General features: G+C 50.6%; 1 protein-coding gene across 5 annotated transcripts in view; it reads left to right on the forward strand.

Moving 5' to 3' along the window:
* Window positions 1–10,003, forward strand: part of FBXW11 (F-box and WD repeat domain containing 11) — a 55,244-nt gene extending 45,241 nt beyond the window's left edge. For all 5 annotated transcript variants that reach the window (XM_054287881.1, XM_054287882.1, XM_054287884.1 and 2 more), the window contains 8 exons: window positions 1,333–1,470; window positions 1,987–2,105; window positions 2,642–2,891; window positions 3,842–3,960; window positions 4,480–4,590; window positions 5,130–5,208; window positions 6,615–6,803; window positions 9,636–10,003. In XM_054287881.1, the coding sequence (XP_054143856.1) occupies window positions 1,333–1,470; window positions 1,987–2,105; window positions 2,642–2,891; window positions 3,842–3,960; window positions 4,480–4,590; window positions 5,130–5,208; window positions 6,615–6,776 (978 nt within the window). In that variant the 3' untranslated portion in view covers window positions 6,777–6,803; window positions 9,636–10,003. The remainder of the gene's footprint in view (window positions 1–1,332; window positions 1,471–1,986; window positions 2,106–2,641; window positions 2,892–3,841; window positions 3,961–4,479; window positions 4,591–5,129; window positions 5,209–6,614; window positions 6,804–9,635) is intronic.
* Window positions 10,004–22,371: the final 12,368 nt, after the last annotated feature.

The following is a 22,371-nucleotide window of genomic DNA, read 5'->3' on the forward strand; positions in this document are numbered from 1 at the left end:
AAGGAATGAGGGGGCTCAGTGATCTGTCAGCTGCTCCTCCAGAAGCATCTCTTCATATTTGTGATTTACACAAATTCCTGGGGCACAGCAGGTTTGTATTAGGACTGGGTGTAATTCCAGATTGCATAATGGGAGACAATTTAAGGAGCAAACAAGTGGAAGACAAAGTGGAAAGTCAGTTTTCCCTTGAAGCAGACATGTTTTCCTAGAATTGGGATGTCACAGTCACACTCCATTTCTGTCTTTACTGAGGGTTCAGTCGGTTTTAATCTTGGAGGAGCTGCAGAGGTACCTGCTACTGCTTTGGAAGTTAGGATTACATAATAAATATACTTTTCCAAACAAACTGCCAGTCTGTCAGCTTCTCCCAGGTTTCCATGCAGTATTTGGGGAGAATTCCAGGGAAATAGCTAAACAGATGGCCTATTCTGATGAAAGCATCCCAGCCTGCCCAGGTGCTGCAGGTGTTGGCCTGGAGTTCTGGGCACACATTGTTTTATGGTTGTGTTAGGATCTTGCTGTCCAAAACCCCACATTTCTTTGAATCCAGCAAGGAGTAAATCTGATTAAGTAAAATTGAGTAAAATTGATTTTCCAACAAGGAGTAAATCTGATTAAGACCTGAAAATCATGCTGGTTCTGCTGTGAAATAGTTTGCAGCTTTTTGAGGCGTGTCAGGTCTCTCTCCTTAAAAATACCTCTCCGAATGAAAGTGTTGAGAATTACTCTTCCACAGATTTCAAATGGGGGGAGGAAAGCAAGTTTGGGTTGTTTAAAACCTTATAGTTCCTGCTGAGCTTTATTTTTATCAGGATTTTAGGTACTTTCAGGAGGGTTTCATATCTCAACACCTCTTTCCAAGGTGTGTAAGTACAATTAATGGGTGATAGGGCTGGATAGGGGAAGGGAAGACCCAGGAAATCCCTTCACCCACATGTAGGAATCAGCAATTCTGTAATGTTGGTCACCCAGGTGAGGCTACACAAGGCACCATGTGAGCTCCTGGTCTCATCTCTGCAGCTTTTGTTGGTTGGTCACATAAATGTGGGGGGAAATGGTTCTGGAATGTATCTCTCTAATGGCTCCTTGTGAAATTCTCATTAAGGCTGGTTGACCATGATTTCCTCCATAAACACAGCTTTTGTCATGACAAATGACAGAAGTGCTAATGGTAATTCATTGTGGTTTGTGTGTCTTTATTGGGAGCAGGAGAAGAGATTTGGTTTATGTCCTTCAGATTCAAGGATGGTGTGTGTAAAAGTGGGAATCTGGGGGTGTGGGACTGTCTTGCTGCAGCCTGAGGCCCAACTCCTGTTTCTGCCCTCTGGCCAGACTATAGAATCCAACTGGAGGTGTGGGAGGCACAACTTGCAAAGGATCCAGTGCCGCTCTGAGAACAGCAAAGGGGTCTACTGTTTACAGTATGATGATGAGAAGATCATCAGTGGCCTACGAGATAACTCCATTAAGGTGAGCACTCCCCTTGGTCCTTGCCCTGGCTGTGGTGGGGCTCTGCCCTGGAAGCTGCCTGTGCTTCTTGGCGTCTCTTCATGGGACAGTGTGTGCTTGGTGCGGGTGGCATGTCTGAGCCTGCACTCTGCTCTCGGAGCCTGGGGCACTGCCAGGGATCACATCCTTTAACCACAGAGGTTGCCCTGAAATCAGTGTTCCCCAGGAGGGGGAGGTCTCTGTGTGCCACTGGCCTTGGCTGGGGCTGTTTCATTGCCAGGACTTTGCTTCTATGCTCATCCTCCCTGGCACTTCTTTGGCCAGACAGGATTTGATCTCCTCGTGGTGCTTGGTTATTTTTCACTGTTCTCTCAGAAACATACATCAAGACTTCCTAAAGCTGAAGGGAAGGACGAGGCCCACTGATGGGACAGACTCACCCCTCATGGTTGTCCTCCTTTGCAGCTGTGACAATGTTCAAGTCTTGATCCATGTTCTTGATGTGGATAAGCCATTTACCCTTCTTGTTTCTAACAGATTTGGGACAAAACAAGCTTGGAATGTTTGAAAGTATTGACGGGACATACTGGCTCAGTTCTTTGTCTGCAATATGATGAAAGAGTTATTGTAACTGGATCTTCAGATTCTACAGTGAGGTGAGTGTTAAGTTCTTGTACAAAAATAATTTGAGTTTCAGGGCTGGGAATATTTTCAATAATCTCTAAATATCAGAAAACATCCCTACAATTAATGTGGTATTTGTATTCCAGAAGCAAGATACTCATACTTGGCAAAGGATCATATTAAATAATTTTTCTTCAAAATCTATTTTGTTCTTTTCGGATTAGGAATTTTGAAGGAATATGACCTGAGGGATTCAAGGCATATCCTGAAGTTTTGGAGTGGCTGATGGCCAACTATGCAATAATTTCTTCAATTAGGGTTTCTTTAGGGCCCTGTGACATGTTGCAGTCGTGACTCTTACTGAGAGGGTGTTCAGTACACATGGAGCACTGCCTGAGGTGCAGCTCTGCTGGCAGTGAGGACACTTCAGCAGCCAATCTTCCTGCCTTGCACGAGCCCTGCCAGGGTTAGCCAGCCAGAGCTGTCCCGTGGAGACTGGGGCAGGCTTGTGCCTGTTCTCCCCCCAGAGCCATCACTTCCCGTGGGATAACGCTGCTCTCTCCCACAGAGTCTGGGATGTAAATACAGGGGAGGTTCTCAACACGCTGATCCACCACAACGAGGCCGTGTTGCACCTGAGGTTCAGCAATGGGCTGATGGTGACGTGCTCCAAGGACAGGTCCATCGCCGTGTGGGACATGGCGTCCCCCACGGACATCACGCTGCGCCGCGTGCTGGTGGGACACCGCGCCGCCGTCAACGTGGTGGACTTCGATGACAAGTACATCGTGTCAGCCTCGGGGGACAGGACCATCAAGGTCAGTGGCAGAGCTCTACTCCAGGGCCTTCCTGGTGTCTCTCTGAGCAGTGTCTTCTTGCTGGCTCTTGGTGACTTTGGGCACACAACTGCACTGGAATATTTTCATAGAAAAGCAAAGCCCATTTGCTGTTTGAACTCTTTGTCTCCAGATCAGCTGCTCTGTTGAATGTGGCACATCCTGTGCCTTTTTCCAGTGGTATTTTTAATTTCACTTGGCAGTTCTGTCCAGACATGAAATTCCTCAGCAGTGCCTTTCCTCACCATGCCTTCCCAGCAGCTCAGCCAGGCTGTGCCGTGTTTGAAGGATTCAGAGGCTGCATTTGAAGGCTGTGACCTATCAGAAGATTTGAGTTACCCAGAGTGCACTAATATAACAAAGGCATTTCCACCCTGCCCTCTGTGAACCAGAGCTGCCTTAGCCTTGCCCAAAGAGTTCTTGGCAGTCCCATGTCCAAATCTCTGCCAGAGATCCTGCTGCACTCTGTGTTGGAAAATGAGGCACTTTATGCTCTGTGTTACAATTTCAACCAGAGTTCATTAAAAATGGGCAAAGTTGATTGAATCCTTTAAAGTTAAGACCAAGCTTAAAGGCCATTTGGACCTTCTCTTACTAAGAGCTTCCTAATAATTTCTTTGGTAAAAAAGTGTGAGGGTTTTGTGTTTACTAACTTCGGTTTTAAAAATTATTTTTAACTTATGAAGTGTAGTGAAGGTTTTGAAATTATTTGGAGCAGTCTGAAAATATTTTAGATACAGCCCCCAGTTCTTCTCAGTGCCATAGCAGCGCCTGTGCCTCTGTCCCTGCTGGTCCCCACTGGTGCCCGGGCCCTTGGTGTGGGTTTTCCCTCCTGTGTGAGCCCCAGCCCCTCTGTCTGTGAGTTCCTCGTGGTTTCTGGTGTGGAAGGAGCGCTGTTTGCCGCAGCTCTCAGGGTTTGTCCCTGTCCCCAGGTGTGGAGCACCAGCACGTGCGAGTTCGTGCGGACGCTGAACGGGCACAAGCGCGGCATCGCCTGCCTGCAGTACCGCGACCGCCTCGTGGTCAGCGGCTCCTCGGACAACACCATCAGGTGGGTGCCTCCAGCTGCTGGCCTGCCAGCAGGGGCCTCTGTCCTGGAAACAGCATTGCCCTCAGTTCTGATGCTGCAAAGCTTCCTTGGCATGGCTTGCCATTGGAGCAGATGGTTTATGAAAGGGGCTTAGCTCAGTGTGGGAGTAAAGTTTCACAACCTTGTGAAAGAGTGGGACACTGAGGCTTCAGAGTGAACAAAACCTCTTATCTGCTGCTGTATCACCTTGTCCTCTGCTGGGAGAGATGGAGAAGACATTGCTCCCTGGTTTTCTTATTTTCTGAACTTCTAATCAATGGCTTACAGAGAACAGAAGAAACTCTGTTGGCATTTCCCAGAATAACACACATCTGAGCTTTACTTGCATGAGATTCTGAATGCTTACAATAATTTTAATATGTGTACTGTAGCTGCTCTGAATGACACTTCTTACAGCAAATTCCATATCCCCATAGCAAACCAGGCAGTAGATGCTTAACCCTGGGTATGGAATCAGCCTTTCTCCTGTGTTCTCCCCAGGCTCTGGGACATTGAATGTGGTGCCTGTTTAAGAGTGTTAGAAGGCCATGAGGAGCTGGTTCGGTGCATCAGGTTCGACAACAAGAGGATTGTTAGTGGAGCCTACGATGGGTAGGTCTGACAGCAGTTCCCAAAATTTAGCCTTTCTCTTGTGGGGCTCTCAGCAGTCTGCAGACCATTTCTGTGGGCTGAGTGCAGGACTCCTCTCCAGAGTGCTTCTGGCTTGCTCAGTGTCTGCAGTGCATTGTGGATTCATGGCTGGTACATCCATATCCAAATTCTCCATTTCTTTCTCTGCCTGGAGAGTTACTGAAAACAGTTCTGGAACTGGGTTTGGGTGTAGCCTTTTATTTGGGCTCAGTGTCTGCCTGGGGTTGGGGGGCCCAGCTTCATTCCCACATTGCAGAGTGGGAATGTGTAATCTGTGTGTGCATTGTCAGCTTGTCTGTCACAGCTGTCACAGAGCCATCACTGGAATGGCTGCTGCAAAGAAACTCAAAACCACCTGGCTTTTACAAGCTTGAGCATTAGTATTTCTCACAGTGTGCTTGATCCTGAGGAAGTAGCTGTAGGGAAAACATGGCAAGCTTTCCGGGGCTTTGGATGTTAGTTTCTATATTTTCATAATTTCTTTCTTCTCTTACTTTTAGGAAAATTAAAGTTTGGGATTTGCAAGCTGCTCTTGACCCTCGTGCCCCAGCAAGTACGTTATGCTTGCGTACGTTAGTGGTAAGTAAAAATTATTAATTTGGAGCAGTCAGGGGTGTTTCAGTGCATTATTGGGGGATAGATGGGAATGTCAAGATGGTTTATGAAGTCTATAGGGCTTAAGAATGAAAAAAAATTTATTATCATATCCTGAATGATTTGCATCAGAGCTTAAATGAAAGATCAAATTTTTCTGGTTTGAGATTCTCAGATACTCTGAAAAGAAACAGAAATCATGATACTGTATCAAATCACTCTGGTTATTGGTGTTTCCCTAATGTCACTGTAGGGCTGCTTTAAATTTCCTCCTATTAAAAAGGGGCAAGAATCTTTCCCAGACTTTTTTCCTAACCCTTCACTTTGGAAAGAAGAGCTGGGAAGGGAAAGGAGGCTGAGTCCAACAGATTGCCACAGGAACTCTCAGCTTTTCATAGGACAGTCACATTTAAAGCTTAAGTTGCTTAAGGTATATTTTTCTATGTAAAGAGGGCTTTGGCTTATGACAGCAGACTTAATTAAAAATAGATGGGGGAATGAATTTCTTGTTCTTTCCACCAAATGTGTGTGGAACTTTGCTTCAGGAGTCAGTTTGACAATCCCATAGCAACACAGAGTCCTTGACTGTAGGTGATGCATGTGTTTAGCCTTTCCAACACCTGGAGGAGTGCTTATGTGCCTGGAAATGCTTCTCCTTTTTCTTTCTCTTCAATAGTCTTGGTATAGAGATGCGATTTAACTATTCTTTTATTTAGTTTTAGTAAAGAAGTTCTTGTTTCTATGTTCTGTAGGTATCCTGTGGCTTAGGTTGGAGTGTGGGATCCCTCTGCCAGCTTGGGTTAGTTCTCCAGTAAAGGCAGAGTCCTCACTTTAAATTTAATGAACATGGATAAGCTGCACTAAAGGGAGAGCCTTTTCTGGGCTTCTTGGGCCACTTTGAGATTTGTTGGAAGCTGCTGGAGCATGTGCTCCCCTTCTTATGGCAGAGTTTGAGTTCCTGGCTGCTGCTGTGTGAGCGTGAGGATCCTCTCAGCAGGGTGGAGCTGTGATGTGCTGTTTGGGGCTGCACGCAAACAGAGTCAGCAGAGAATTCTGCAGGAGAAGGAGCCCTGGCAGAGCATCAGTGCCAGCCAGGGTCAAAATTGCTGCTCCTTGGTGGACAGACAGCTTCCATCTGGAATAATCTCAGCCTGTGGCTGGGCTGGGCCCACTGAGGGAGGCTCAGGGTGCAGCACTGGATTTGGGAGCTGTGTGTTTCTGTAAAGAATTTATATACAAGCAGCTTTTCTTCTATCTGTGTATAGTTATGAACATTTTTTAGTCAGCAATGCAGAGTTTGAACGTACCTTGTGTGTCCAGATCCCTGTGTGATACCAGTGCAGTGCCATGTTTCCCTCTTGCCTTGCTGACTGCTTGCCTCTTGCCCACAGGAACATTCAGGACGTGTCTTTAGGCTCCAGTTTGATGAATTTCAGATCATTAGTAGTTCCCATGACGATACAATTCTGATTTGGGATTTCTTAAATGTGCCACCGAGTGCCCAGAACGAGACCCGCTCTCCATCTAGAACATACACCTACATCTCCAGATAACAGTCTGCACTTTACTGCCCTCAGAAGGTAAGGCTCCTCACTGGCTGGGGCTGGGAAATGTCTGACACATTCCCTCTGCCTGCAGCTTGCCTTAGTCAAACAAGCTGAGGTTTTCCTTAAGAGAATGAAACCTTTTTATGCCACTTCTTTCCCCATCTGGCCTTTGTGTGGTCATGCTCCAGCATGTCCTGTTGGCTTCTCCCTCCTGTAAAGCCTCATGGTTATAATTGGGTGTTGAGGCTTGTTAGAGAGAGCTGTCATGTATTCACAGTATTGCTGGCAGTTGAGGAGCCTTGGTGTATGGCACAGACATTCCAGCTGTCCCATCAAGTGGGAGCTGCTGGGGGCTCTCCATGGCCCTGCTGCCTGTGGGGAGCAGTGCAGGGACCTGAGCCTGGGGCAGCAGCAGCTCTGTGAGGAGCACAGGTGGCAGGGAGAGCTCTCAGAGCTGTCTGAACCAGAGCCCAGAACTCACTGGAGTTTGGTTCCCTTTCCCAGTCACTGCACTCAGTGCTCAGAGCCCTTTGTTGGGAGTGTGGATTCGTCTCTCTGCCAACAACTGCACTTCAAACTACACCTGCCTGTGAGTGCTGGGGCTTGGAACACAGGCACTGCCTTCCAGAGCACAGCAGGCTGTGCCAGCGCTGCCCAGGAATGGACACACCACAGCAGGAGGAGCTGGGAGTGACATTGCCCCAACAGGAAGGATTTACTTTGTTTGAATAGATAATGAGCACTTTGTTTAAATGTGGTGTGGAAAGCCTTCCTGTAAGAAGGGATTTTCATTATCTCTCTGGATACATTTGTCCCAATGTATTCCTCAGGGTTTTGCACTCCTGCAGGACCTCTGGCTGGGAAATCCCTTCCCTTGTGGAGACACACTTGGAGGTGCTCCTGCTAAAAGATGAATTTTCTTTCATCTCAGGAAGGGTTAGCTGCCTTCCCTGCTACCAAACTCCTTTAAAAGCACCAGGGCAGCCTCCTCTGTGGACCTGACCCTGGGATCTGCTGGCACATTGCTTTGGGGTCTGAGCCAGCAGCTGGCCATTGCCAGGCTGAGCTGCCTCTCAGCATTCCTGGAATAAGGAAGAGCTGTAATGCTGTGAACAGGGGCCATGTGCAGAATCCCAGCTAAACCTTCCCTTCACAGCAGGTTGTAAGAGCCCAGCTGCAGGGGTGGCTTAGTGACAGTCATGGAGTGGCTCATCCTGCCTGGGGCAGGACAGGGACACCTAGAAAAGCTGCATTTTATCAACAGTCTCCATCTGCCTTCCAGTCCTGCATCAGTGCTTGCTTCTGTTAACTAAAATGATAATTTGAGATGGACAAAATCTGTTTTTAAATTACAGATTGGGCATAGGTCTTTAAAAGCCACATAGAGGGTGTCTTAAGCACAAAAGAAACACAGAACCATAGAATATCCTGAGCTGAAGGGACCCACAGGATCATCAGCCCAGCCCCTGGCCCTGCCCAGACCCCCCAGCAATCCCCCCTGTGCATCCCTGGTGTCCAAAGGCTCCTGGAGCTCTGGCAGCCTCGGGGCCGTGCCCATTCCCTGGGCAGCCTGGGCAGTGCCAGCACCCTCTGGGGGGAGAAACTTCTCCCAAAACCCAGCCTGGCCCTGCCCTGGCCCAGCCCCAGCTGCTCCCTCAGCTCAAGAATGAGGGGTTGTGTAAAATTCCTGTCACTCCTTGAGCAGCGCCGTGCTGGTGCCATTTGGCCACGTGGCACACACAGCTCCATCTCTGGGTTTGCCAGGGCAGGGGGAGATGCTTTTGGCAGGGGGTTGTGCTGCTCACACCCTGCACCCTTGGCACTTGAGCACAGCTCGGCCTGCCTGGCCCAGGAGGCACAGCTGGGACCACACAGCCCCCAGGTCCTGCTGTTGGCAATGACCGTCCCTTAACAGCCATTTCTTCTGCTACAGAGATGCTGTGATGTCACTTCTTGACAGGTTTGTCTGACTTGAGAATCCAGAACGCCTAAATCTACATAAAATTATGGTCAAACAGCTAATATTTCATCATGACATTTAATGAAACAGTTTTATAAGCTTTCAAACATCACAGTCTTGCGAGTTCTGAAGCAGCCCTGCACACGTTTTTACAGGCTTTGCAATGTGAGGCTCTTCAAAGTGGATCAGTTTTGACAGTCCTGGCAGTTGGCTGTGAGAGTTTTATTGCTTTCTGTTGAATTCCTGTTGTTTATTGTAACATGATAAAAATTGTTACCATATGATAGTCTAATATTCTGGTATTAAGCATTAGGCCTTGGGCTGAGGGAAGGGAAGTTAAGAGCAAGTGCCTAAGGATGTTTTAACCTTTCATGGGAATGTCATCTCAGAAGAGGGAAGTTCTCCTTAGTCCATTAAAGATGGTTTTGGGAAGTGGCAGGTAAAATCAAAGTTCAGATTTAATTGCACTCAGACCTTACACTGATAACAGAGCCATCAGGCTGGAAATGGGATTATCAAGGTATTTGAGGGTTTTGTCTGTTTTCCTAAAAGCTGCTCATGTATTAAAGCAGCTGAAATTGCCTCCTGTGCAGAACTCTTCCTGTGCAATGTGAGGAACAAAGAACCATCCCCTGGCCATTTTGGGTTGGGTTCAGGGGGCTGGGCTGGGACTGTGGCTTTGTGAGGGGAGACTGCCTGTGGGTCACTGCCAAGGAGCAGAGCCACGCAGGGCCTGGCCCCTGCTGCAGTGGGGCTCAGAGCCCTGGCTGTCCTGCAGCAGTGTCACCTCCTGCTCTGCCCTTCCCCTCCTGGCCTGGATGCAAAGGATGCTGTGGGCCTGAGCACCTGGGGATGCTCCTTGCTCTGTGCCTCCTCTCAGTTCACTTGTCTTTTGTCTTTTTCAGGGTTCCACAGTCTTGAACTACTGGATTTTTGGCTACTACATGCCTGAAGATGATTGACAGCTAAAGTCAGAATTGGTTCTAGATGCTGTGTAGATGCAAAGCAGCACAATTCTATATCTAAATTTCTTAATCTTTCCTGCTCTCAGTGGTCGTCTTTGAATTTGCTACAAATTCACTGACTTGGAGTAGATGAGTTTCAGAAGCCTATCCTTCCCTGCTGTGAGAAATCCAAAGCTTCACATGTAAATTGTCCGTAGAAACTGAACTCTGATGGCTTGTTTTTCAGATATAAATCAGAAGTCAAGAAAGGACTTGGCCTAATTTATATTGCTTTGCACTTTTGTCTGACTTTAAAGGAAAAAAACAAACATTCTCCAGTGAAATTTGGGTGCCAAACACATGCCCAGAATGTACAGAGCTTTGCTTTCCAGTCACCACTGTCCTTTAGGCGTTCCCCATGGCAGGTTCAGAGCCCGTTCTGTTCCATAGGTGTACGTTGGACTCTTAGAAATATTTCTGAGTTGCTCAGTAATATTTTTGGATTACAGTTTACTTGTTTCTGCACCAATAATTTCTTTTAAATTAAAGATTCCCTGTAATTCAGGCTAGGTTATCTGAACTAGTTGTATAGCACTGTCTTTTCCTTTGCCCTGTGCTCTGTACTCGCCGTCCTGCGCTTCCTGATGTTTGCTGTAGTCCCCTCCTTCCCTGTGTGCTTCCCTCATCTCGATACTGTGTAAGCATGTAGATACCTTGTACATACAGCAGAGCCTCTGGTGCCAGCCTCAGGGTGTCCTGACACTACACACCTGACACTCAGCGTGGTGGCACTTGGCAGCAGGATGTCCCGACCCCTGGCACTGGTGGTGACGTGATTACCTAGACACTGTCTCTGCAAAAGGAGGTTTTCAGTATTCATTAGTTGGGGTTTTGTTTTTGTTTTGGTTTTTGTTTTGGTTATTTTTTGTTTTTTTTTGGTTTGTTTTTTTTTTTTTTTTTTAATGGGAACTACATATTTTAAAATGTAATTTCTAAACTTTTTAAAAATTAAAAACTGTTTAATTTATGTTCTGTATCTTATATTTTTGTGCCGCGGGGTTTGCAGCTGTGTGTCTCTGACACCAGTGGGGCCTCCCAGCCCCTGCTGATGTCCTCGGTAGCATTAGTTTGGCTGCTCAGTGGAGAAGATACCATGGGCCAAAGTTCCATTATTTATGTTTGATTTGTGACACTTGGTGACAGTGAGAGGAGCTCGTTCCAGTCACCGCTCTGCTTCCTGTGCTGGTGTCCCGGGAAGATCGGCTGCCGTGTCCTGGCTCCTCCATGCTTGTGTTAGGGAGCCTCCATAGCTGCTTCTTCAGTTCTCTGAGTGTCCCTGCCATCTGTGTGGCCACACAGAGCCCTGGTTATGCCAGGAGGAGCCGTGCAGCCGTGCCAGTGGATTCACTGTGTGCGGGAGGGCTGGGCTGGCACGGGCTGTGCTGCCTCCCCTGTCTGTGTCTGTGCTGTTCTGTGCTGGCAGCAGCTCTTGGCTCTGTGGGGTTGTTGCCTTTCCCTGTGCAGTCCGGGGCAGGGTGGGGACAGCGGGGCAGCTCGAGGTGTCACAGCCCAGCCCCTCACAGGGTCCCTGCAGGGCTCCCTCCCCGTTCCTCCAGCTATTTATTCATCCAGATGAGCGAATGTGATGAAGTCCAGAAGAGCAAACTCGCTCCTGAGCGTCCATAAGGTCACTTTTTGGTAAGCTTGACAGTAGTTCGTGCAAGTGTCTTACTTTACCCTTCTCATCTAATAGCTTTAATATTAAACTGTTTAAAAAAGATCTGTTGCAGCCCTGAAGAAAAAGGTTCTTTGTTTCTGAAGAGCGGAGTCCTTTTTTTAAAAATGCATGTGTAAGATTTAAATTCCTGTTTTTCCTTGGGAGATAATGGTATTTGGACATGCAGTCTAAACTTCTTTGTGCTTTGTGTAACATAGCAGTGGACTTTTGTGATTGGCACCCAAGGAACTCGACTCCTGGGATTCATGGTAGTGATCCTGGCTGCACTCTGGACTTTGTTTTGCTAACCATAATTGAGCAACTGTACATTACTGCGATATTAATGTTTCAAAGCACTGGGATAGTCTAATTCTAACTTGTAATTATGTTTGCCAATTATCTGTTGGGAAAGTTGGTGTATGAACAGCTTCTTGAAACTGTTAAATTGTACAGATATCGTTCATGATCTAAAGCTTTGTACTGTGGAATGTGCTTAATAAAAAAAAGTTTGAACTTAATTTGTCACATGGATGGATGAGTGATGTCACCTCAGCAGGGTTTGGGTGTGAGTTAAGGATGGGTTGGAGCAGCCTGGCTGGGGGGGTGCCTGCCCACTAAACGCCCTTGCAGCCCAACCCCAGGGGCAGACACGGGGCCTGTGGTGCCCAAACCCATCTGGCCCAGCCCAGCTCCTGCTCTGGCACAGGGGTGGCAGCTGCTGTTCCACCCTTCCCTTTCTTCAGGACAAACTGGGAGGAACACTGAGACCTGGAGCTGAGCTCATTCACCCACCACAGAGGTCTGAACCCCACTGCCCCTGCAGGAACATCACAAGGAATTTTTTCTTACTTTACCAAGAATGCAGATAGAAGTTTTAAAATACTCCCCATCTCCTGGCTTGTTGAAGCAACCTCCATGCCTTGAGCTGTGCAGAGTCTTCCAGGGCTCTGACTCAGGAAAAGCTTTGCCTTGGGCTTTCCTTTGCCGTGCAGTGACTTGTTCAGTGCTGGGTTTGGTGGGTGTTTCTGGGAGACACTGACCTGAAAAGGTTTTGGAGGAGTCAGAAACTCCACTGTAAATATGAGCAGTTCTGGCTCAGCATTGGCAAATCCAGGCCTCAGGAGTGGCTCCAGTGCAGATGACTTTTGCTCTCCTTGCCCCACTGGTGATTCTGGATGGGAGTGCTGGGAGCAGCATTGCCTCTGTCAGGCTGAGGCTGCCCCTGCAGCTGGGTGAGTCCAGGCCCCTCTGGTGCCAGGAGAGCTCTGGGAGCACAGCCTGGCCCAGCTCATGACAGGGTTCTGAAGGCCTCGCTGGATATCATTATCCAAATAAGCCACAAAAGCTCTGGGATGGATCTGCAGTGCAAACCTTGAGGTCAGGCTTTAACATTCCAGCACACCTGGGTGGCCTTTGGGTTTGGTTGTTTTGTGGGTTTTCCCTTGCAGCTTTCATGGTTGGCTGTAATTCCCACCAGAGAACTTCCCAGGGAAGTCGTGGAAGCCCTGGGTGCTCCCACCCATCCTGGGGGATTTGAGGCCCCTTTGGACTCTCCCCACACCCTGTCCTGAGCGTGGAGTGCCCGTGGGGCCGGGCAGTGCCCTGGGAGGGTGGGCAATGAGGGCAGGGCTGGACCCCAGGGACCCCCACAGGCACTGGGGTCTCACTCAGGCCCAGCATCTCCTGCCAAGTCCTTCCCAAACTGGATGGGGCTGAAGCAGCACAATTCCAGAGGGGAAAACTCCATCCAGCCCGGCCTTGGGCACTGCCAGGGATCCAGGGGCAGCCACAGCTGCTCTGGGCCCTGTGCCAGGGCCTGCCCACCCTCACAGGGAACAATTCCTCATTCCCAATATCCCATCCATCCCTGCCCCTGGCACTGGGAGCCATTCCCTGTGTCCTGTCCCTCCATCCCTTGTCAATTGTCTCTCTCCAGGTTTCCTGGGGCTCCTTCAGGCCCTGCAAGGCCGCCCTGAGCTCCCCCCAAAGCTTCTCCTGTGCAGGTGAACAATGGCAGCTGTGCCAGCCTTTCCTCCCAGCAGAGCTGCTCCATCCCTGGGATCACCCTGGAGCCTCCTCTGGCCTGGCTCCAGCAGCTCCAGCTCCTGCCTGTGCTGGGGCAGGGCTGGGGCAGCTCTGCAGGTGGGAAATCACCTGAGCACAGGGCAAAATCCCCCCTGCCCTGCTGCCCACACTGGGGAGATGAAGGGAGAAAAAGGACCTTTGGAAAAGACCCTTTTCTGCTCCCCATCCCAGCAGAGCTTTTGCTAAAAATTCCAGGCCGGGCTCAGTCTCCAGGATCACTCCCCAGCCTGGCTGTGCTGGCAGACACAGCTGTGCCCATCCCTGCAGTGGGAATGACTCCCGTGGGAAGCTGCTCTGGCACCCAGGCTCTCCGTGGTGTCTGTGTGGGCTGTCCCTGTGACACAGTGCCAGGCACAGTCCCTGCTCTGTGACAGTGACAGGATTTGGGGCAGGGAGATGGAGCCAGCATTGGCTTCTCCAAGCTCCAGCTTTTCCCTGGATACGTTAAACACATTTGTGCAATGCTCTGTGGTGCTGAAACAGAACTCAAGTCACTTGTTAATCACTCACACACCAGGACCAAACTGTTCAGAGCTCCTGCCCTCTGCAGAGCTGCTCTGCAGCAGAACTCAGTTCAGGGCAGGGGATAACAGAAATCAGCAGTGATTATCCAAGCCTGTAGTAACATCCTCTTGGAACAGCTCTGGGCACTGGAGCAGGGTGAGGGACTGCAGGGAGTCGAGGCCTCTCTGGTTTAGGCTGTCTGAGCTCGCTCAGTCTCCCTGAGTGGTTCTATCATCACCAAAAGTGTGGCACATGCCAACTAAAATCTGTGAGCACTGACTGAAATGGTCCTTAGTATTTTTGTTTTGAGATTCTTTTCTAAAAAATGTTGTAAACAGTAATTTAACAGATCAAAATTGCAAGTGAACCAAAGAGAGATCCCGCAGTATTTTCCTTGGTTTTTGAACACTCAGGACAGGAGCTGGGCGCATCCAGCCGGGCTCCAGGGATGAGCACCAGGACGGCCCCGCCGCCTTCCCTGAGCACCAGCAGCGCTGTGGGAGCGCTAATTGGGAACCGTAATTGGTTCCGGCTGCCTCTGGGAGGGTTTGCAGGGACCTCCCTCTCTCCCATCTCGTCCTTCCCAGCGTCTGCTCGCGGCTGAGCCCGGAGCAGCCCCCGGCCGGACAATCCCCGTGGCAGAGGAATTCAGGGATGCTCTGTGGGGTTCCCGTATCAGCTCGAGGAGGCTCCGCGCCCTGGGGACCCCGCTGTTCTCGCGGGTCTCTCTCGCCCCTGACGAGCTCTGCAGGTCCTGCAGTCCCCGCCCTGCAGCTCCTCGGGGATGGATTGGGTGGGAAAAGGCGCTGGGAGCGCTCTGCAGACACCTCGGCGGCTCCCAGTGCTGGGGCTGCTTTGGGCGCTGGCAGGGACATCCCGCATGGACATCCCTCTGGGACATCCCTCTGGGACATCCCTCTGGGAGATCCCTCTGGGACATCCCTCTGGGACATCCCTCTGGCTCCTTCCCAGAGCCCCGGGCACCCCTGGACGCTCCCAGCCCTGTCCCCAGGCCTAGCGGCTGCCACGGGAAGGTCCGACACAAACCCGCCCCCAGAGCGGGGCTGTCCGGAGCGCGGAGGAGGAAAGAGGCGCCGGGGGTTGCCCCAAACCTTTCCTTTCCCTTGGGTCCGGATATCGCTCCGGACTCCGCATGCTGGAGCCTCGGTTATAGCGGGGGGGCAGCGCCTGCTCCGCCCGACCCCTGGCACTCCCCATTCCCGCCCGCTGCTCCTCGGCGGGGCTCCCGTCCCTCTGTGCCCTCTGCTCTCCTGATCCCGGCTGCAGGGCAGGGGGGAACGGCAGGAGCAGCCCTGGGCTGCCGCAAGCACGGCAGGAAGGAAGATCCTGACTGCGCCAATTCCTTGGCGAGGTCGGCGCGGCTCTGGCTCAGCCCCTCCCGGGTGGCGAAGGCCGGGGGCAGCCCGGGCGGGCGGGGCCCCTTCCCGAGAGAGCCGGGCCGGCCTGCCCAGCACAGCACAGCCCCTGTCCGCCGAGCGCAGCACAGCCCGGCCCACTGAGCACAGCACAGCTCGGCCTGCCCAGCACAGCCCTGCTCTGCCCGGCCCTGCCCGGCCCGGCCGCTCCCCTCAGGAGCTCCGGGCTGCCCTGCCCAGCACACCCCTGCCCTGCCCGGCCCTTCCCTTCCCTGCCCTGCCCGGCCCTGCCCGGCCCGCCGAGCCCCTCAGGAGCTCCGGGCTGCCCTGCCCGGCCCTGCCCTGCCCTGCCCGGCCCAGCCCGGCCGCTCTGGGCGGCGGCGCTGCCCCTGCTCCCCCTGGATGTCCCTCGGGAGCCAAGGCACCAAGGCCGAGCCCTGGAGCCGAGGGCGATGCTCTGCCCCTAAATCACAGCTCGGGGCGCATAATCCTGACTTCACACTTCTTCCCAGACAATATCTTTCCATATAATCTTAATGATTCCTGCTGCAATAACAAATAGGCAGCCCTGAGAATAACTTCACACTTAATTGCTCGTGCCAAGAATCTCACCACTTGGCCCTTCTCTGGGTGTTTTCCCTCCAATCCATCTGCACAAACAGAAGTGGGCCAGTTCTGTGCCTCAGGAATGAGGAGATAAAAAGGCAATAATTTATTTTTCCACCAAAGCTAGAAGTATTTTATAGAATTTGCTAAAGTTTTTGTTTCAGGAAATTTCATCATGTCTCCAGGAAAAAAAAAAAGTGCCTAATTGGCCTCAGATTTTCTAACTCCCTTTTCATTTTTGTAATATGAGGAGGTCTAGGTCATCTCAAGGTCACTGCAGTTAGTGTTGCTTTAGTGCACCTCTGTGGATACCTCGTTTCTGCAGCAGTTTTTCCTTGAAAAACAGCCCCAGCCTGCTGCTGTAACAGCCACTTTCCTTGGCAACCAGTTGCATTCCTTTAGCATATGGAAATATTTTTTAAAACACATAACATATAGGGCTGCTTGTAGGTGAAATTCGCCAACAGAAATGGAGCAAATTCTTCTAAGCCCGTTGAATGGTGCTGTAAAAAAAATGCTTTTTACAGAAAGCTGCCATTTCCCATTATCTACACTAGGATCTTGATGTCAAAATAAAATGCTGGTGGTTATCAAATTAATAAAAATGTTTTGCTTGGGAAAAATTTAATTTTACCACCCTCCCAAGGCTTCCTGCTGTGTTGCCATGTTGGTTTACATGGCTTCAGGTGGTGAGGTCATTCCAGCCTGATTTTTTTTGGTCTATCTCGGTAAAGCTGTAGATTCCAAATCTTTTGTTTTAGAAAAACTTGTTATGTGGTATCTTGAAAATGTAACAAATGCTGAGTCTGCAATACTGGAGAAGCAGAGCTCAAAAGAAAGAAGTGTTTGTACCTGAATGATCAGATTTTTCTGAACAGGTATGGCCAAAAAAGAGAGGAGGCACCATCACAGCATCCCAGCATGGTTTGGGTTGGAAGGGACATTAAAGCTCATCCAGCTGAGCTGGATCCATGCCCTGAGTTACTGTTCAAGGCTTTCCTTCGAGGGACCAGCCCAGGCTGGAATTACTGCAGGTTTCAACAGCAGATTTAAAGCAAATCTGATGCTTTCTACAAGTGGCCCCACATTGCCTCCATCTGGGTTGGTGCCTTTGTGCTGCTGCTGTCAAAACCTGGCAAAATTTTGCAAATTCAGCAAGGAAAAGCCCAAATGCAAATGAAAACTGGAGGGCAAACCTGGGCAGGTGTGTGGAGGGCAAAGCTCCTGGTCCCTGATCCTTTACACAAGAGAGTATTTTAAATTTGCTGAGGAAGGGCAAGCTGCCTGGATGTGAGGGGAAGACAAACAGAGAGGATGGAGCAGTGAGATCCTCAGGGATCTGCCACAGCCCTGGTGCATCTTCCCAGGGCTCAGGGACACAGGGAGCAGCTCCCAGAGCTGGGCACAGCCACAGGGCTCCCACAGCTGGGCCAGCTGCAGCTTCTGCCAAGCTCCTGGTGGCAGCTGCGGGCCTGCCAGGCTGGGACAGGACCCCAGAGCTCGCTGATGTCACATCCAGGGCATCAATTACAAGCAGAACTCGGAAAAAGTTGTAGTGGAAGTGGTTGTGTTCCCAAAGGAGAATTTTTTTTTCTGGCACACACGTGCTTCAGCAGAGTGCAGGGCTGGACCCTGGGCTGAGGGATGTCAGTGTTTGTTGGTTAAACAAAGGGAGAGCCCCTGCTGCAGCTGGAGTCTCCTGCCAGGGGTCCCTGGTTCCCTGCTCTGGCCTTGCAGCCCCTCTGGCACAGGGTGGGCTGTGCCTGTGCTTGTTCATGCTAAACAAACCACTGTATTTTCTGTTATTGCTGAGGGAGGAACTGTGCCCAGTGCCAGGGACACCTCCCACTGTGCCAGGCTGCTCCAGGCCCCATCCAGCCTGGCCCTGGGTACTGCCAGGGGCAGCCACAGCTTCTCCCTGTGCCAGGGCCTGCCCACCCTCATGGGGGAATTTCTTCCTCAGTAATCTCAAGCTACTCTCTTTCAGTTTGAGCCCATTCCCCCTTGTCCTGTCACTCCAGTTGCTGACGAATTTGTCCCTCTCCAGGTTCCCTTCAGACCCTGGCAGGGCTGGGAGGTCTCCATACAACCTTCCCATTTCCAGTCCTCACACCCAGCTGGATTTTTGGTGAGCATAGAACAGTTTGTTTGCACCTCCTGCTTCATCCTGAACACCTTTTGCCATATTAGACAAATAATAGAACTGGAAAAGACACCAGTAACAAATCCCAAGTTTTTCTGTGGATGATTTCCTGCAAACACTCATTTCTAGGAGTCTGCTGGCCAGCACTGGCTGAACACCCAGCCCAGTGAGCTTCCTTCTCAGAGTGCAGGTGAATTATTTGCCATGCCTTGCCCTTGGCTGTTTTTTGAGGGTGATTAATGATGTACCTTGGGTGCTCTTCTCTTGTTTTGCTTTTTCTCTCCATGACCAGAGAACTGAAACAAGAACAGTGAAATGAGGAAATTCAAGTTGCCACTTGGACTTGCAGCAGGAATTCCAGAGCCAGCACACATCCATGTGAGAGCTGGCCAGACTCCCTCCCTGCAGAGCCTCTGTGACCTCCTGGCAGCTCCTGAGCCACTGCTGAGTGTTTAACCTGTCCCCTGGGACACAGCCCAAACATGCTGGGCCTTGCTCCCTCCCAGCTCCTGCAGGCACTACAGGTATCCAGATGATCTTCCTTTTTCAGGAAAATCAACACTTTCAGGAGCCTCGTGGACTGGACGTGTGTCGCTTTCCTCAGCCAGGGCTGTGGTGTGGTGTGAGGAGAGCCCGGAATTCCTGTGGGCCACAGGACAGGGACTGAGGGCAATGGCAGCACAAACGCAAACAGGCTTTAATTCAGTTTATTCTGAGACAGTCCATGGTCCCCTGTGCCACAGCAGGGCTTTCCTTCTGCAGCCCTGAGAGCAGCTCAGCACACACCCAGCCCCATTCCCAGGGAGCCAGCCCCAGGGGCAGCAGGGCTGGCTGGGATGTCTGGGCTGGGAATTCTCCCCGGCTGAGCCCTCAGCCACAGGGGCTGGTGCTGCCAGCCCTGCCCAGGGAGGGCTGGGATGGGTTTGACCTGCAAGGGAAGGCATTGCCCCAAACCCAAGCCAGATTCCAGAGGCAGTGGCCAGTGCAGCAGTTAAAACCCAGCTCCCAGCAGGGCTGCAGAGAGGCCATGGTGGATATGGGAATGCTTCCCTTTTTCAGAACTGGCAACGAGTTCCATGCCATCCCTTTGTGATTTCAGGGCTGGTGGAGATGTGGAGCTGTGTAGGAATCTAGAACATCCCTCTGGCTGTCCAGGACGGGCAGGACCCCTGCCAGGGGGCTCAGAGACCCTGGCACAGAGCCCAGAACACCTCTGGGTTTGATTGTGACCTGTGGAGCATGTTACCAACCTTAGATAAAGATCAGCAAGCCACAACAGTTTAAGTAGAATGACAGTGAAGTTATCATGGGGTAGAAAAGTAGATTTTAGGGTTTTTGGTATGGGGGTTCAGGAAGCAAGATGGGGGGAACTGGGCATCTCCAGTCTTTCTTCTTCTTCTTCTTGGCCTCCATCTCCTGCTGTGATGTTGGCATTTACAGATTGGTTTAGAGTAGAAGCTCACTGTCTAACATAGGTGATAGGTATTGGAAAGTAATTGTAAACATTGTACATGTAGTTTTTAGTATAAAGACATAACACCACCCTGGGGGCAGGCAGAGTGCCTGGAACTGTCCTGCTGGATGGATCTCGGCAGGGCAGGAGACAATTTTTTATAGACAAGATGCAATAAACAACCTTGAGACCAAAAACTGAAGAACTCTGACTCCTTCTTCAAGTGCCTGAGCTAAGAAAAGAGACTTTTAACAATCTCAGAGTCACAGCAACCCAGAAAAGCCCTGAGGGAGCTGCATTAGCTCCTGTCCCAGCTGCAGGCAGGGAGGAGCTGAGCTGTGGCTGCTGCTCACACACAGCAGAAGGGCAAGTGGGTTCTGGACTCACACATCCACAAAAATGGCATTTTGGTGCCACAAAGGGCTGACACAGCTCATGTGGAAAGCCTGGGCTGAACCTGGAATGCCAGAGCCAAGTTGCACATGGAGATGGGGGTGTGGGAGCCAGACCCAAGGAATGGATGTTGGGATCTTGCAGCCCAGGCTGCATCCCTGTCCCCAGTGGAGACTTGGATCTACAAACAGAGCCACTGCAACATCTCACCCGTGGGAGCTGATTCTGCACCTGTTTGGTTAAAAACCATCAGCAATGCCCTTCCTGAGCCTGCTCTGTGCTGCTTCCCTTCCTGCAAAACAAACAGGAACTGGGCTGGGGGGAATGCTCTCGTGGCAGTCCTACACAGAACAGAAATGCACATACGACCTGGCATCTGCTTCTTTTCCCCAATAAACTGCAAAATCAACACACACAAATATGTTTATGTGAACGGGCCAGAGAAACAGCTGGTTCATCAAAGCAGAGGGGCACGCTTGGCTCTGCTGGGCCGGCGTTCAGCGGGCTCCCATGTATTTATAAAGTGAGAAAGTGGAGCACATTTGAACATGCAGGTGTATAAATATTCCTGCCAGACCTGCTGGAGTGTTTGAAGTCTCCCTGAAGCCGCTGCTCTGACTCACCCCTTCCCAGGGAGTGTGCCCTGGGGGAGCTGCTGTGCCAGCCTGGAGTGGCCCCTCTGGCAGCCCTGGCAGGGGGATGGTGCCAGGCCAGCCCCAGCTGTGCCCTCCGGGGCCAGGGGCTCAGGCTGCCCTGCCTGGCAGGTTGGGGTGGCACCACGGAGGTGCTGAGGGCAGATGTGGGGCTGAGCTTTTGTTTCCTTGGCCTGGCACCCGTGGCTGGAGCTGCAGCTTCCCTGCCAGCGTGGAACAGCCGGCTCAGCTCTGCAGCCTGCACTGCCAGGGCAGTGGGCTCAGGGCTGGAGCCCCCAGTGACCCTGAGCAGGGAGCAGAGCAGCAGCACTGGCACAGGGACACAAAGGGCACATGCAGCACCAAGATTCTGTCAGGGCCTTCCAGCCCTGCCTGCCTCTGGCTGTCACTGCTGGGCAGGGAAGAGTAAATCCTTTCATAATAAAGCACATGCACACCTCCAGCCCAGGCACACACCTGCACAGCCCCCAGCACAGCCTCCCCACAAAGCCCTGGAAGCTTTCTGTCACTGTGGAGCAACCTGGGGCTGAACCCAGCCCAGCACGGGCTGGTGTGCTTCTACAAAATGAGTTTCCCCAAATGTATTCTCCTTTTCTGTGTGGAGCTAAATAAAACAATTATTAACATATTTTTCTCAGTGAGAGGTTTTTTTGTTTGTTTGTTTGTTTTTTTTGTTTTTTTTGGTTTTTTTTTGTCAAACAGGTCTTCTACATGGAAAGTTTAGAGTAGAATCATAGACTGGTTTGGGTTGGAAGGGACCTTAAAGATCATCCAGTGCCACCCCTTGCCAAGGGCAGGAACCCCTCCCACTGTCCCAGGGTGGTCCAGGTTCTGTCCAGCCTGGCCTTGGGCACTGCCAGGGATCCAGGGGCATTTGGCTGTAAATAGCCTTGGACTGAATTTTGATGTAGCAAGTTGGAATAATTGTTTCTGTGGTTCCTGGTGAAGGAGGTCCCTAATGTGAACAGTATTTCCACCAGGATAAAGAAAGTCAGGAGTTTTACCTTATAATGTGAGCTGAAGAAATGACCCGTGGGTGTTACCTGAGTGGATTTTCCAATCTTAGAGTTTATTTTCATTATATTATCAGAATTTTCTAATTTGGGTAAGCTCTATGGAAGAGCTTGTCCAGCTTCCACTGACTCTCAACAATGGAATAAGAACCCCTGACCTGGATCCATTCCCACATCCTGCCAGTCCCACCTTCCCTCGCTCATCAGGACACTGATGAAAGCCACTAGATGTCACTGCTATATTGCACTAATGAACTTAAAATAATATTTTTCTGGCAATAAATGTTCTGACTCATAAGGAAGTTGGTTTATAAAAGCTGTGGATAGTTTGGATTCCTTCCAGTTAAAAAACAAAACAAAACTTCTTTTTCTTTTCTTTTTTAGTTCACTAAAAATATTGGATCCAAGTTCAAAACTCTCATTTCACAAATAACATTGATTTGTATTTTAAAAGGAGGAATACTTTGAAGTTAATACCAAGTAAAGAAACGTGGTCTGTGGCTCTGTGAGCTGAGATGATGGGAAAAAATTATATCTGAAGGTCTGCAGTGCTAAAGACAGGGCTTGACTAAAGGCAGGGCTGGAGGTGGTCAGGAATGCTCCTGTTCCTGTGCTGGCAGAGAGGGAGGCAAAGGCAGTGAAATAACATAATAGCAGCAATAACATTGCATTAATGTGCCTTGGTGTCCCAGGCTTCCCAGAGCAGGGCAGGACAATCCTCCCCTCACCCAGCAGCAGCAGGAGCCGCCCTGGC

The sequence above is a fragment of the Melozone crissalis genome, unplaced genomic scaffold (genome assembly GCF_028551555.1).
Source record: "Melozone crissalis strain CALT ecotype California unplaced genomic scaffold, PUWL_Pcris_2 ptg000061l_1, whole genome shotgun sequence".
NCBI lineage: Eukaryota > Metazoa > Chordata > Aves > Passeriformes > Passerellidae > Melozone > Melozone crissalis.